General features: G+C 39.0%; 1 protein-coding gene across 1 annotated transcript in view; it reads left to right on the top strand.

Moving 5' to 3' along the window:
* NBAS (NBAS subunit of NRZ tethering complex) overlaps window positions 1-12855 on the top strand; it is a 343164-nt gene extending 330309 nt beyond the window's left edge. The window contains exon 51 of the mRNA XM_034766908.1: window positions 9677-12855. Within this exon, the coding sequence (XP_034622799.1) occupies window positions 9677-9952 (276 nt within the window). The 3' untranslated portion in view covers window positions 9953-12855. The remainder of the gene's footprint in view (window positions 1-9676) is intronic.
* The last annotated feature ends 3856 nt before the right edge of the window (window positions 12856-16711 follow it).

Raw genomic sequence — 16711 nt, 5'->3', positions numbered from 1 at the left:
ACATATAGCGTTTTTATCCAGATTGCTTTACAGTAGTTAGCTAACGGTACAAACAACATTTGCAAAGATCATTAAGTGGTCTGCCGAGACCCGCAGCAATTTTCAAGTGGTCCGCAAAAAAAAAAAGTTTGAGAACCACTGCACTAGGCCTCTCTTATAGGCTCATTTCTTTCACACATTGAAGTCAATGGGTGTTTTACTATTAACTTCACTTCAACTGGAGTAGAGTTTGGTCAGTGACTGAAAGGTTGAATTTATAAGAGCTTTTAGGCAATATTTGAAAAGCAGGTAATACAGAAGAGGTTACCATTATTCTCTGTAAATCTTGTAGTGTTTGGAAGTGTTTTTGTTGCATTCCAGAAAGCATGCCTCTTGCTAGTTATTTTTCACTCTCATAATTACTTCAGGTGGAATTTTAGTAAAAGATTGTGTCAACCAACATATATGCTGTGTATTAGAATCATTACATTAATATTGTAGACAGTATAATAAGTGATACAGTTGCAAATTGTATTGTGCTTTTCCCAAAATGCTTTTCACTCATGCTAAGGAATATCCTATATAACACTTTTCAATAGCTAACCTTTGCTCTTGGCAGGAGCAAATACAGCACCTGTCATAGTACAAACACTATGCCCTGGTACAGTTAGAGGATGCCTGCACTGACACCTGGAATGTGATGGTCAAAACAAAGATAAGAGACAGGTACAAGATAGCACAGAGAAACAAGATAAGAAGCTGGTATTGACTGGTCTCTTAAAGCTTGGGTGATGTACAGAATGCTCACTACCTTGTAAAAAGGGCTACTAATATAGATAATCTCAAATGCATATATTTGAAGCTGCAAGATTGCTTTTTGTTATGCCGTTTTGTCTTTGACTAATAACCTGGCTAAACTTAGGCTACTTGGTTTCTTGAATATTTTTAATAATGAACCACAAGTGTAGTCAAACAATTGGCTTTGGCTATACTTAGTTTTCAGATTTGTTGTAGAAGGCCAATTCCCATTTATATTAAACAGGGAAAGGAAATATGCCATCTGGCAAAGTGAAATAGTCAGAATCCCTGACATACTGCTAGCACAGCTCACAAACATGGCTGTGAAAAAAATACAGCAGTTGCTTGCTGGTACGATGTATTATTTAGCCATTTGTTCTATGATGCTGACAGCTTTATGGATGTTTACAGTTAAAAGGATGATGCTGAAGTGCTGATACTAGGATTGTACAGCCTTTGCCGACAATAAAACAGCCATTTTTTTTAAGCTTTTCTGAAACTGCAAACCTCTATTATTATGTAACCTTTTGCAAACTGCCAGTTCCATCTTTCGCATACCAGAAATAACTAGACTACCCCCTCGCAGTGAATATGGTGTATGAATAATTTAAAAAACTTTATCTTAGTATAGCCAGTTAAGTAGTTTATGAATGTCAATAGGATTCAGAGTTTCTCTTTAAGGCTAGGTCTACACTACCCGCCTGAATCGGCAGGTAGAAATCGATCTCTCGGGGATCGAATTATCGCGTCTCGTCAGGACGCGACAATCGATCCCCGAATCGACGCTCTTACTCCACCAGCGGAGGCGGGAGTAAGCGCCGTCGACGGGGAGCCGCGGAGGTCGATTTTGCCGCCGTCCTCACAGCGGGGTAAGTCGGCTCCGATATGTCGAATTCAGCTACACTATTCGCGTAGCTGAATTTGCATATCTTAAATCGACATTCCCCCTTCCCCCCCCGTAGTGAAGACCTGCCCTAAGAGTTGCTTATTTCTGAGAACACTTTCAGTGTTGTCTTCTTTCTTATGTCAGCATGCAAAGATTAAGACTGATTGTTTATAATACAATAATTCTATAGACTGTTTGCAGTTATACCGTTAAAGCAGCCATAGATTGAGAGCCTATGTAGTCAGCAAAAAATGCTGCCTGTATCCAATGGACTTGAGTTGAAAGTGGGACTTGAACATAACTTTTTTTCTAGTTAGTCTAAAATAATTATTGATATTTAGCCTACTTACATATTTTATGTTCATTTTTGATGTACTGGGATACATTCTTATATTTCAAAACACTTTATTCCTTTTGTAACATAAAAATTTACAAAAAATGAAGCTTGGAAAATGAAATGAAATTTACAGTTATTTGTTTTTGACAAATTCTGGGTAATTGTGCCAAAATAATCAGCTCCATATTCCTTGAGATCCTCTTCAACTGTGTAAATAGCCTCTTTCTTCATTAATGACTGTTAATGACTGTTGACTTGCAACCTAAACAACAAAGAGTCTGCATAGCTATGCATCCGAAGAAGTGAGGTTTTTACTCACGAAAGCTTATGCCCAAATAAATCTGTTAGTCTTTAAGGTGCCACCAGACTCTTTGTTGTTTTTGTAGATACAGACTAACACGGCTACCCCCTGATACTTGACGACTTGCAACCTAGTTTATCAGTTTCTTCTTTGTTGGAATCTTTTTAAACAGATTCCAGTGCACACAGTGTGTGTCTGGCCGGAAAAGTGACTGCAAAAATATCACCAATTTACTCCAGAGATCTAATCCCTGTGTGTCCTTGAGCCATACCTGTTCAGTTCAGGAACAAAACCAACTTTTAACCTCTGCTAACAGTGCAAAACTAATACTTACATGGAATAACAAACTCAATTCTGTTCTGTCTGATGCATCATTGGCAATAGTACGTTGCCACTAGCATGGTTAGATGTTATTCATCAACAGAAAAGGATAAAACCTCATTCTTTATGGTAACATTTTTTTCCACTGATAACGCTATGTATCTCAGCATCTACCTGCCCAACAGACACCAGCTGGGAACTACCATAAGCCACTGAGATGAGAAAGGCATTCCTGTCCACCCCTGTTCTGGACTGGGTCCTTGACAGCACCTGGATAGATTTTCAGAGATCAACACATTATTTCACCTCAAATATTTAGTGAATCTCCACTTGATGTTTCGTGCTATATTGCCTGTGTCCATATAGGACTGTTTTAATGAACTGGGTAGTCTAAAGATGTAATAGGCAGGAACTCCCAAGTCCTAATCTTTGCCCTGTCACACTGTGTGTCCTTGAGTTAGTTACACTGCTTCTTGGTTTTGCATGCTATGGAATGGGGTTAATACTACTAATAATACTATTCATAATACTCATGAGGAACTGTGTGCTTCTCGGCTCTCTCTGAGCTGTGGCGCAAACCTAGTATTTGTACAGCACTTTACAGAGTGCTATATAAAGGCTAGTTATCATTGTATACAGTCTCCCAAAGTGATGACTAAGACCTGCTAAGTTTAAACCTGCATTTTATGTCTTTCTTACAGTTATTGTTATTTTGCTGTGTAAATATTCATGAAATCAGTTTATATATGTTAAATAAAAGAACACGGCATAGCTTTGGTTGGGAAAACAATTGTTTTAGCCACAAATAATTCAGTCCTGATAGTAGATAATGTTGTTACACTTGATCTCTTTCCAGAAAAAGGGTGAATTAGTGTGTATTTTAGTAGTTGTAGGCAGTGTTGTAGTCCAGTTGGTCCCAGGACATTAGAGAGATAAGGCAGGTGAGGTAATATCTTTTATTGAACCAGCTTCTCTTGGTGAGAGAGAGAGAAGCTTTTGAGTTTACACAGAACTCTTCTTCAGGTCTGGGAAACTATCTTAGGCTACGCGAATAGTGTAGCTGAAGTTGCGTATTTTAGGTCGACTTACCTGGCTGTGAGGACAGCGGCGAGTTGACCGCTGCCGCTCCCCCGTCGACTCCGCTTCCGCCTCTCGCTGCAGTGGAGTTCTGGAGTCAATGGCAGAGCGATCGGGGATCGATTTTATCGCGTCTACAATAGACACGATAAATCGATCCCCGATAGATGGATCGCTACCTGCCGATCCGGCGGGTAGTAAAAACATGCCCTTAGGCTGTGTCTACACTACAGCTTAAATTGGCATAACTCATGTTTCTCAGGAGTGTGAAAAGTCACACCAACATAAGCACCGGTGTGGACAGCCCTACGTCGGCAGCTGAGCTTCTCCCGCCAACATAGCTACTGCTTCTCATAGAGGTGGTTTTCTTATGCTAACAGGAGAGCTCTCTCCCATTGGCATAGAGTGTCTTCACCAGACAATGCTGCAGAGACATATGCATAGACAAGCCCCCTGTGTCACTACTAAATATAGGGTAGAACAGATAAGTAGTTAACATAAGTAGTTAACACATTTCAAGGGATAATTCAAGGTGAAGTGGCCCATTAACACCCATCTAGTGATAGAGAGGAAAGGATGGGAGGAGGGGCAGCTGGAGTGTGGGGAGGGGGTTGTTAGTGGGTTATAAATTGTTGAAATATGCCATAAATCCAGTGTGTCTATTTGGTCCTTGATTTTTAGTGTCTAGCAGAGTTATGAATTTAAGCTCCCAGGCTCGTCTTTTGAAAGTTTTGTGCATGTTTCCTTTGAGGATGAAGACTGATAGATCACCTGTAGAGTGATCACCTTGTGAAAAGTGTTCACCCACAGGTGATATGGTGTTTTTCTCTCTTACTATTTTCCTGTGTGAGTTCATTCAAGAGCGTAGTGATTGTCTGGTTTCACCCACATATTTGCTATTGGGACATTTAGTGCACTGGATAAGGTGCATCGCATGTTGTGATAGTTATGTGCAAGATCCAGGGATCTTGTAAGGTATGTTTGGGGGGAGGGGTATTTATCATGTAGCAGTGGAGATATCATCTGTTGTTCTGGCAGGGTCTGGCGTCACTTTGAGTTGATGTTTCCTGGTCTGTGGGGAACTTGCTTCTGATGATGAGCTTGGAGAGGTTGGGGGGTTGTTTGAAGGCCAGAAGAGGGGGTTCAGGAAAATTTCTTTCAGGATGGAGTCCCCATTGAGTATGGGTTATAGTTGTTAGATGATAATCCTTATGGGTTCCAAAGTGGGCTGGTAGGTGTATTTTAGCAGTTACCTTGAAGGTGTTTACAAGACTATGTGGTTGCTGTGAGTTTTGTGGGTGTTTTTCATGTGTTTATGTGTTCCATAAAATGTTGACAATATAAATGTATTTGAGGTGTCTGTGTGTATTGCATATGGAGTATTTGTCTCATATTTAAATTGTAAGCTTTTTGGGGCAGGGACAGTCTTTTTGTTTTGTGTTTGTACAGTGCCTAGCACAATGTAGTCCCGATCCGTGACTAGGGCTACAATAAGCTACAATAATACAAATTATAATTAATAATTCATGCTTTACATGTCTATAATGTATCTGTGCACTACCAGCCAAAATGTGTTTAAAATCTGAAAACTAGTCACTTTACCACATCCACAAGCTGATGTGTTCTGAGCCACACAGCACAAAACTAAAATCCAACTATAACCCATGATGGTAACTCCATCTGATTTTTTTAGAGTTCTTAGAATTGTTCCTCCAGAGAGTAAGGCAAGAACTACTGTTCACTGAAATAATTAGCTTTGCATCCCTGGAGATAATTTCATGCAACAGATTGATAATGTGCCAAGGATTTTAAAAAAGTTCTTAATCAAGAAATGTATTTTAAAGATGTCAGCGTGAAGATTGTCAGTGAGAAGTACAACATGTATCTAAATGAAATAAAAGGGAAATGCAAGTCTACCACATAGACTTGAACGCCAGAAGGGACCATCATGATGATCTAGTCTGACCTCTTGCATGTTGTAGGCCACAGAACCTTGCCCACACACTCCTGTAGTAGACCCATAAGCTCTGACGTCCCCTATCTTGATGTAAAGACTTCAAGTTACAGAGAATCCACCATTTTAGTTCAAACTAATGCTGTCAAGCCATTAAAAAAATTAATCGTGATTAATCGCAGTTTTAATCACACTGTTAATAATAGAATACCATTTATTTAAATATTTTGGATGTTTTCTACACTTTCAAATATATTGATTTAAATTACAACACAATACAAAGTGTACAATGCTCCCTTTATATAATTTTTATTACAAATATTTAAACTGTAAAAAAGATAAAATGAATAGTATTTCAGTTCAACTCATACAAGTACTGTAGTGCAATCTCTTTTATCATGAAAGTTAAACTTATAAATGTGGAATTATTATTTGTTTACATAACTGCACTCTAAAATAAAACAAGATACAACTTTAGAGCCTACCAGTGCACTTAGTCCTACTTTTTCTTCTCCTTTAGAAGGGAGGATATGGATTTTACCTCAGGAATTCGGCATGTGGCGGAGAGGAGAGGTTGGTGGCGAGGCTGAGCTTGCCATGCACTTGTTCTCTATGGGGTACCCCCCAGAGCGAGGGGCTGGCCAGGGGCAATGGGGCACAGCATGGGAGGTGATGGTCCTTGGAGCAAGATGCCCGCTGGGGACAAGGGGGCACAGCACGGGGCGGGGGTGGGGGGAGAAGTCAGTCCCTGTAGCAAAGGGCCAGCTGGGCGCAATGGGTCACAGTGTGGGGGAGGTCGGTCCCCGGAATAAGAGGCGAGGTGGGGGCTGGGCGAGGGACCTGCCAGGGGGGCACAGTGCATGAGGAGGCAGGGGGGAGTCGGTTCCCAGAGCAAGAGGCCGGCCGGGGGCAGTGGGACACAGAATGTTGCGGGGGGCAGTCCCAGGAGCAAGGGGCAAGCCGGGGGCATTGGGGCATGGCAGATCAGGATCTCTACCTCTCAGCCAGAGCTGGGATAGGAACCATTTCCTCTTTTCTCCCTCCTCTCCTTTTCCCACCCTCTGGAAGGGGATTGGGTTACTGCACCTGACTGGACACTGTCAGATCCCTCCACAGCCGATGCCTGTCTCCATCCTTGCCCAAAGATATGGGATTAACACCATTAAAAAAATTAATGTGTTAATTTTGTTTTCAGTTAATCATAGGTATTAACTGCAATAAATTGACAGCCCTAGTTTAAATTAATGAGTGACCCATGCTGAACAGGAAAACCACCAGGGTCTCTGCCAATCTGACTTGGGGGGAAATTCCTTCCCAACTAGATATGGTGGTCAGTTAGACCCTGAGCTAATAGTCACAGATGGGCCATATGCATTGTTTGTGATCTGATCATACAATCCCCTCAATAAATGTATCAAGTTCAGTCTTAAAAAGAAGTTAGGGCTTTTGCTCCCCTGCTTCCCTTGGAAAGCTTTTCCAGATCTTTGCTCCTCTGCTGGTTAGAAATCTTTGTCTATCAGGGCTCCTGTCTTTCATTTTACCTTGAAAAATCCATCATTTCCCCTACAACAGTCTCTAAAGTCCCTAAGGGAGGGAAATTAATTAATAAACCAATAATAATAAAGGGTAATTTTAAGGCAAATTCAAAGAAAGAAGGTAGTTGTACCTGTAGCCTATTATCTAAGGAGTATGGTTCATTAAATGAACACATTCTTGGCATGCTGACATGTTTCCATATTTTGTCTCTCTTCCTGTGTTTTAAAAAAAGAAAGAGGTTCTTGCACGTTTTTCTGTATCATACATAAAGATAAAGCATCATGCTGACTTCTCCCATCATCTCTTTAACAAGAGAGAGATGCTTACATTCATAAGGGTGAAAGGATCTAAAGATAATAAAGTTCTTCATTCTAAAATAACTTGTGTGGTTTCTTCAGTTAGGGCTCCGTCTCATCCCTGTTGAAGTCAATGGCAGCTGTCCCACTGACTTCAAGAGCAGCAGGATCCAGCATAGGCTTCTTTTGAATTCTTCGTGTTCCTCTGCATATGTAGTGAACATCTCAATGTAGCCACTGTGGTTTGAGAAACAGCGATGTCTAACGGCAGGTCTACACTAGAAGCGCTACTTGCAGCTGCACCACTTTTGTGCATTTGGTGAAGATGCTCTATGCCAGAGGTCCCCAAACTGGCAGGGAGGAATGTTTGGGTGAGGGCAGCTGGGGCCTGGGCAGGGCTACCAGCCTGTCCATGTCCTCTCCTTCCCCTCCCAGAGTCACGGCCCCACTCCCAGCTCCACGGGGGGCATGGAGAGGGGCAAGGTGAGGCCCGAAGTAAAAAGTTTTGGCACCACTGCTCTCTGCAGACAGGAGAATGCTCTCCCATCAGCATAATTACTCCACCTCCGCGAGAGTCAGAAGCTATGTTGGTGGGAGAGTGTCTCCTGCTAACATAGTGCCAGTGTGGACGGGACTTAGGTCACTATAACTTGCGTCGCTCAGGAGATGTCTTTTTCACACCCCTGAGCAATGCAAGTTAGATTGACTTAAGTGGTAGTATAGACCTGTCCTTAGCCACTAAGTTTGGTTTGCTGGCTCACTGGACCTGAGGCATATTTAATCTCCCAGACAAAGGCACAGAGCTGGTAATTCCCCCTATTGTCTGAGAAATGGAAGTGAAATGATGAAATAGGAAATTGGGAACTAACCAAGAAATGTCCATCCTGATGCTTTAGAGGGACGAGGGGGAATTCAACCTGCCAGTTTAACAAAAACACTGAGAAGCTAAGCCCTGCGCTGCTTTAGCTGTATAGTTAGAGACAAAAAAGACAATCAGAAATGATAGGCAAGAAAATGTTGGATGTTGTCCTGAAAAATCAGGATGAAATGATTTATGATTCTGGTTGAGTCAAAAATTGCCTAGGAATAAGTTGTCAAATGTCTTCAAGATGTCATAGTCACTTCTCCGTTGAGATGTCATAGATTCAGCTACATATGCTAGAAGTGGGAGAGCTGTGCTGCTGTACCAAATCACTTCAGATAACAATATGAGTGCCATTAACACTGCCTGCTCTACCAGCCATCAAAATGTAGTGGGCAGTTATTCTGGATAATGGGACCAATGTTGAGTAGAAGGGACATGGAATTTAAATTTTAAAAAAATATCTGGTCAGGAAATCACTCATTATTTATTAAACAGTTTAATTGGTTTGTTCATATTTTATCTGATGGGTTGCATTGAAAGAAAGGCAGTTTCTACATACTTCTTACAACGTTCTTTTCTGTTGCTTGTTAGTTATTTTTTCTGGACATTGGAGACGTTAAGATGCTTTATGCCATTAAAGCAGTGTTGTCTTTCTAGGAACTTAGATCTGATTTATCTGCTAAATTCACTAAAATTGAATTTAAAAACTTAATCCTGTAGCATTGTCCATACAGATATAGACCCAATTTTCAAAAGAACTCCGTACCCATTGTATGCCACAATGGGAGCTGTTGGGTTCTTTGGACTTGAAAATCTGAGCCTGGTTATGGGTTCTGGTCCTGAGCTCTGTTCAAACACTTGCCTGTATAGTGCACACAATTCAGTGTGTCAGAAAATATAGTTTTACCTTACAATTCCCATATGAATCTCTGTTAATCCTTCTATTAACGTAAAGATAGAAAGGGAATTTTCTAGTATATAGAGAAGATACTGGGAATCTATTCCAAACTCTGCACTACCTTCTATTTAGTTTCTTTGTTCCTTAGTTTGAAATGGGTATATCTTTAAGACTCATGTGAGGTTTTATTAATAAAATAAATGATGACTGTTAAAGGTTTGCCTTGGACGTGTAAAGTATATATCACTATTTCTATTACGCTATGCAGAACATCCTACCATTGCTGCTTCACAAGTAAAAAGCCTATTGGAGGAGGTCATAGTTGATGATTATAATGTCATGGTCCCTTGTGGCCTTACAAAAAAAAAAATCTATGGATGTAACCAATAACTCAGTCTTCATTTTTGTGTATTTTTCTTTCTTTGCAGATTGATGATTCCAGCTGCGATTCTGAAATTCTTTCCTTGCTCCTGAATGCGAAATTAGTGGTAAAGTGCATATCAACTGTGTTCTACCCTCCCCTTATCAACCACTTACTGGCCAACCAGGAAGAGGGGCATTGGGATATAGAGGAAATATCAAAACAACTGCAGGAAGCAGGCTTCAGTGCAGAGGCAGGGTCTCTTATGATGTGTTACAAAGGGACTCATCCTGCCCTCAGAACCTACAGTACTGCCCTCAGTGCTATTCAGCATTGGATCTGAGTGGCAAAACAAACTGAATTTCTTTTGACAAAACAGCTGCCTGAATAATGTGTTTGTTTCAATTGCCTGCTTTTCAGATGGAGATCTTCTACATGAGAGACAAATTGTTCTTCTAATGAAGTGATATATTTAGAGTTGATCATCACTACTTATGATTTGTGGAAAATGCTAACAATATACATACATTTACATACTTTCGGTTATTTTGAAATTTTTTACCAGTTCTAAAAGTCTCTCTCTCAATATAGATATAGTAAATCTCTCAAACTGGTAAAAACTTTCAAATCGGGAAAAACATTTGAAATACAACCACATTAATATGTAAATTATAAACTAGGAAAGTAACTTGTAATGCTGCAGGGTTATACAATGTGTCACACAATTCTTGTAAGTCATTTACATCCTGGTCACAATGTAAAACAATAGTTATCAATAAAGGTGTTTAGAACAATGTGTCATTGGCATGAAGAGAATTAACTAATGAGAAGTTCTGAAATCTTAAAATTTGATATTTTTCAATGTTGTTTTGGACATCTTATTACAATAGTTTTATTTGCAATAAGTGAAGTACTTTTCATTTATTAAACCTTTTCTTTTTTCCTCCTCCTTTTGACTGAACTGAGTATTCTTCAGGGGGAAGCAAGCTGATAATTTTTTTCACACGTACTATAGTTTGGTCTTTTTTACTCTCCATCCAATTTCAGAAAACTTGGCTCAGATCTCCAGAAGATTTTGTTCACCGTTTTGTCTTTCCTTCCTGATGTCTTCTCCTATTTGCTATGGACATGAATAGCAGATCCATTTCAGTTTTGTTCAGTAAGGAAAATGGTGCACATGGATTTATTCTATGTAGCCTGTTTTACCAGAAGCATTTGGTGTTCATATGTGTTTATATGATTATGGCTTTGTGTTAAAATTACCTTCTCAATTTCACTCTTGCCTAGTTCTGTATTGAGATCAGTCTTCAAAGGAATTTTACGAGAACCTGAAAAAAAAATAACATTTCTGTTTCATTCTACAAAAATGGATATTAAGACAATAGTTTCTAATCTTTAGTTGGGGCGGATGTCCAGTGCAGGTACTCCATAGGAAAGGTATACAACCGGATAAATGGCTTAGAAAAGAACTTAAAAAGACGTGTTTGGTAAAGGAGCAAATAGGGGGCGGTTGAGGACTCTTATGATTGGTGTGGCAAGGAGCCAACCCCCATTATTATAGCCCACCTTAATCCTCCTACGAGGGGAGGCAGTGGATAAGGTAAAGTAAGGTCCTGGCAATGGATTTGCTGGAGGGATGTGGATGGAAAAAAAGGGGGAGCTGGTAAAAATCCCCATGGTAATTGTGGAATAAACATGGGGTGACCTGCACTGTACACTTTTATCTGTCGGGTAGTCCCAGACATCTAATAATAGTGTTGCGACTTGATTAAATCCATGTCAAATGTCTTCTGTCCTTCTTTGGTATTGCCAGACAACCATTGTTGGGTTAATTTCCTATAAGTATCATCTGTGGCTTTGAATCAATATATTATTTTATTTTACTTACACTTTGTCCTAAAAAAAGTTGCTTGGAATTCTTTAAGAAGACTGTAACAATGTATTGAATCCTTCAGGTGGTTTGGTTCTTTTTGGTTCACACCTTTTCAACAATGTTTGAGCTTCCTTCATTCATGACCATCATTTTCATTCATCAACCTCAGGGATTAGAATTGAGGTCTTTTTCATTTAAATTCCCCAAATTAATCTTTGCCGCAGGTTCCAAATACTGTATCTTAAATAAAATCAAAGCTCATTGGCATAGCACAGGAAAAATCACAAACCCAAAGATAAATGGAAATAAATAAATGCATTGGAACACTGAACAATGCTATTAGCCAGACACACGGGTGGTTTTATAAAGTATTGAAATAGCACCTACAGCATAGCATAAAAATGCACCTCACGTTTCTCAGCCTGTTAGCTCAGGATCATGTTTCCAGGGAGTCCATGTGTTTGTGTCACTTCAGAGCTAGTGCAGTAGATAAAACCCAGCAGTTTTAGCAGTTCAGAGAGCCACTGACATCCTGGCATTACATCACACCAAACCTAACCCAGGATAGATAACAGTGGTTGGTATCAGTTGGTATGGTTCCTGTGTGGTTCTAGCCCAAAAACTTGCAGAGATTAAACAATTTTCAACATCTCCATCCAAAATCACATGCTTAGTCTTAATTGTTCTCCAGTACACTTTCCAAATGACATTATCAACCACTTCTTTCTGGATGAAATAGAAGAGTTGGTTTCCCCCACCCTCATCAATAAACAGCTTATGCTGACAGGAACTCGGAGATGATTAACTTTATTTAAACATTTTCTAAAAGACACAGTGATGGGTTATACTGGACAACTGGACATAATTTCTCACTAGGACCAATATGCAATGAACTATCATAATCTTCCTAATGCAAAGTAGGCTGTGAAGCAGTGTAAGTGGTACTTGTTTAAGAAAGACAATTTGTGGTAGCTGCTTGTCTTTTGGGGCTGTATTTCCCCCTCTTGACTCTCAGTGAATTGTGTTTGTGCCTTATCTGTCCTGCAATATGGACGTGGTCAGTCAGTTGGCTGTCATACAGCAATGACATTAGATAGAGGTATTACATGGTTGTAGGTGTCTCACCAGCCTGCAGCAATGTAGCTTCCACCACATGCAGGCATCTGTTCATTAAAAGAGAAGGCACATTCTGAGTATACGTGTATCAAAATGTGTGTTTGTGAATTTCTTCCATGAGATTGATTTCAGATTTGAAGTTCTGACAATTGTTATTAAGATATGTTAGCAAATGGGATAACAATGAGAGTTGTCCCATAAGACTCTCTCATCATCTGTTACTTATTAAGACAATAAAAAGGTACTGAAGAGCTGAATTGACACTTGTGCCTACTTGGATTTTGTCAATTTAATTGAATTACAATTGGAAACTGTTCATAATATTACTTTCAGTGAATAGAGCATGAGCTGGATCTCTCCTTTGGAGATAACTCATCTTAGTAGTTTGTTCATTTCCTTATAAAGAAACAGGCCAGAATTTAGGCTCTTACATTCAGATTCAATCACCTAAATAGAAATGGGCTGATTTTTCAAAGGTGCTGAGCACCCTAGCTCCTAATGATGATCATGGCAGCTGCAGGTGCTCGACACCTTTGATAATCAAGCTCTTCCAGGTATTGTCTGTGGCTGAGATCTGGAGCCTAATTCCTAGGGCTACATAGGTTGAAAATGTTAGCAAGTTCATAGTTTATTAGCTGTCTGTAGTCGTGAACAGGGTAGTATTTGGTAGTTAAAGTTGTCGAGACCAAAATACTCGTTGGCCTGATTCATTTGTCATTTACATTGGTTTGAAATCAAGAGTTACTCAGATAAAATCAGGAGAGTCTTCATATGAACCATCATTAATAGGCCACCTGGATTAAGCTCATGTTACCCAACATGAGGAACAGGCGCATCCCTGAAGCTATCCAGCAATTGTGTGGTGAAGAGAAGGAGAATTTCACAAGGTTGGCTTCCCGAAGCTATGTCCTGTCTGTTGGATTCAAGGTCAGCATTTTTTCCTCCTTGACAGGGTGGATAAAATGAATGATTTAAAAAACAGATTTTTTTTTTATTTAAACTAAATTCTGGTTTATTTTTTTAAATAAACCTATTAAAATTACATTTGAAACTATGACAATCTATGTTAAGGCCCAAACTTACTATAATCTATTAAAATCATGTAAATTAAATTAAAAATAATATTAAGCAGTACATGTTTGCTGTTGACATTTTGAAGAAAGTCAAACCACTGAACTGGAGGAAGTCACTGGCTAAAGACGTAGAACCAGAGTTTGTTGAAGTGTTAAATGAGTTTTTGACAGTGGTAACCTCTTTTGCAAGTGCAGAGAGAATATTTTCTTCATTTCAGTTTATTCAGCTAGTTCAGTTCAATGAGTTCAAAGTTTAAAGAGACCAACTGAGAGTTGAAAATGCAGGAAAGCTTGTTTTCCCTTTCCAATCCATGAATTAAAAATTAGATGCGAGAGGATGAGATCCACTATTCTAAAATATCGAAGGGCAGTGGTGACCATAAACAATTAGTTCAATTCACTAATTACATATGATACATCGTTTAATCATTTTAAAATGCAGGACATGTTTTGATCAACTTTTTATACACTTATTCTTAGGTATCCAGCCTATTCATTTTATTTAACCAATAAAACAAATTTAAAATGTTTTTGTGCATGGTTAATTAAATTCAAATTTCCACCCAAGCAAAGCTTGACATAAATCACAAATTAAAAAAAATCATCATCTAGTAAGTAAGAAATGCATCATTCGCCATTTTCTAACATCAGAAAAATCATAAAAAAATAGGAATCTGAATAAGTATAAGTAAAGCTATATAAGTACTTATGTGTATACATATAATGTATCCTACTGGTTAGCAAAAAGAAGCACCAAATTTAAGGTAAAGGGCTATATTTAATTGCAAATCAACATATTTTAATGGTTACCAATCAATGCGAATCAAACTTTTTTTTGGAAAATATCAAAAGTACGAATGGAAACAAGATTAAAATTATTTAAATAAAAAATTTGCTCATTCAAAAGCTTGTCTCTCTCACCAAGAGAAGTTGGTCCAATGAAAGATATTACTTCACCCACCTTGCCTCTCAAATATCCTGGGACTGACTCAGTTACAAAACACTGCATACAATGATGAAGAATAGAGGCAAAACAGCCAAGATGGTCATTGGTACATAGCTTTAATACCGTCTAATAGAAAATATCATTCACAGGAGGATGGTTAGCAATAATAAAGGGATCATAGTATTAGTGTTCTTAAGACTTTCTAGAATTATATTTACTATTTCAGAAAACATATTGTTAACTGAGTAATCATGAAATAAGATGTATAAAATACTAAACTTCATCTGGTCTAACCAATATGAATTTAGCAAAGGAAAATTGAGTCTCAGTAGTGTCTTAGAATTGTTTAATGTGTCAATATACTAATAGAGAAGGCTTTTGACAAGAAATAAGAGGCAAAGTATTGCCTTGGATCAAAAACTGGCTAGGAAAGAGAAACCAGATTAGGATTCAATGGTCAATTTTCACGATGGCAAAATGGTGGAGGGATACATAGCAAGATATCTGCAAATTTTGCAACAAAGTTATTTAGGTTAGTCACAACCAGAGAGGACTGAGGAACTTCAGAGAGAAGTAAACAAGGTAGATGAATGGGCAACACAATGGCAAATGAAATTTAATTAAATGTTGACAAATATAAAAGTAATGCATATTGGAGGGGGAAAAATCAAACTATTGTACATCTGATAGGTTTCTAAATTAAATGTAGCAACCCCAGAATGGGACCCGAGCATCATTGTAGAGGGCTCAGTGAAGACTTGCACAATGTGCAGCTGCAGTCCAAAATGCAAGATATTAGAATGAATAAAGAAATAGCTGGAGAATAATATTGAAACTATGATAATGACTTTATATAAATAAATGGTGTGACCTCACCTGGAATAACAGTAGTCACCCAATCTCAAAAAGAATATTTCAGAACTAGAGAAGGTTCATAGAAGAGTGATGAGATTGATCAAAGCCTGGAAAACTCTCATGAAGAGAGATTGAAAAGACTGGGATTGTTTAGCTTAGAAAGGAGACAAATAAGACATAACAAACGTATTTAGAAAAATTAATAATCTAGGTAGATAGGGAGAACAGAAACTCCCAATGTCATAATACAAAAACAAGGGGACATTCCATTAAATTAAAAGGTAAAATTGATAAGAGGAAATACTTTTTCACACACTATGTAGTTGAACCATGGAACTCATTGACACAGGAAGTCATTGAGGTCATTAAGAGAGTGGATATTAATATGGATATAGGAACAATCCATTAATTATTATAATTAATGACAACACAAATTTTGGAAGGAGTATTAAATCTTGTTCTTCAGACTTAAGCCAATCTCTGATTAGTAGAGATCAGGATGAGGCCTATTTGGGCTCACACCAATTGAAATAAATGGGATCGTTAGTATGTTCAGTGTTCACACTGCAGTATTGAAGTTGTGTTTTTAGTATAAACTACAGAATATGTTAGCAGGTGCTTCAGGGCTAAGAATTAGATAACTGCCTCTTCAATCTGTAAACATGGAGGATGGGATTTTTAGTGGGAATTTTACCATTGTCTTTAATAGGACCATAGTTAAAATGACATTTAGGCCTGGACCATTGCAACACCTAACTTGTAGGTATCTAGAAAATCACTGGAACAGCAATAGGATCCACAAAGCTGGGTTAAGCACCGAGGCTCCCTATACAATGCATAAGGAGAGAGAGATCACCTAAAAATGCAATCCACAGACTCCAGCTTGGTAGACGGGGAACCACCTAAGCTAGCCAATGGGAGATGCTCACAAGAGGGGTGTGTCTCAAACCCCAGCCACTCATGAAGTTAGATATTGTCACCAAGCTATTGCCTGATGAGCCAGGATGACCTTTTCCTCAAGGAGTTTTCCCCTCCTCTTGCCTCCTCTGTCCTTGCAGTCTTCTTGGGTGCTGCCTCTTCCTCCTCTTGCCCCTGGAATGAGCTGGGTCTGGCTTAGGAAGGCCCAGGCCATTCCAGCTCCTAACAGCCTTTGAGTGGACTACCTAATTGGAGACAGCTGCTTGGGTTTTTTTCTTCCCTCCACATTTTCTCCCCCCTCTCCTTTAGGGTTAGGTTTAG

The sequence above is a fragment of the Trachemys scripta genome, chromosome 3, assembly GCF_013100865.1.
Source record: "Trachemys scripta elegans isolate TJP31775 chromosome 3, CAS_Tse_1.0, whole genome shotgun sequence".
Classification (NCBI taxonomy): Eukaryota; Metazoa; Chordata; order Testudines; family Emydidae; genus Trachemys; species Trachemys scripta.
Note: the sequence above shows the minus strand (reverse complement) of the source record. Positions and strands in the feature narration are given on the sequence as shown.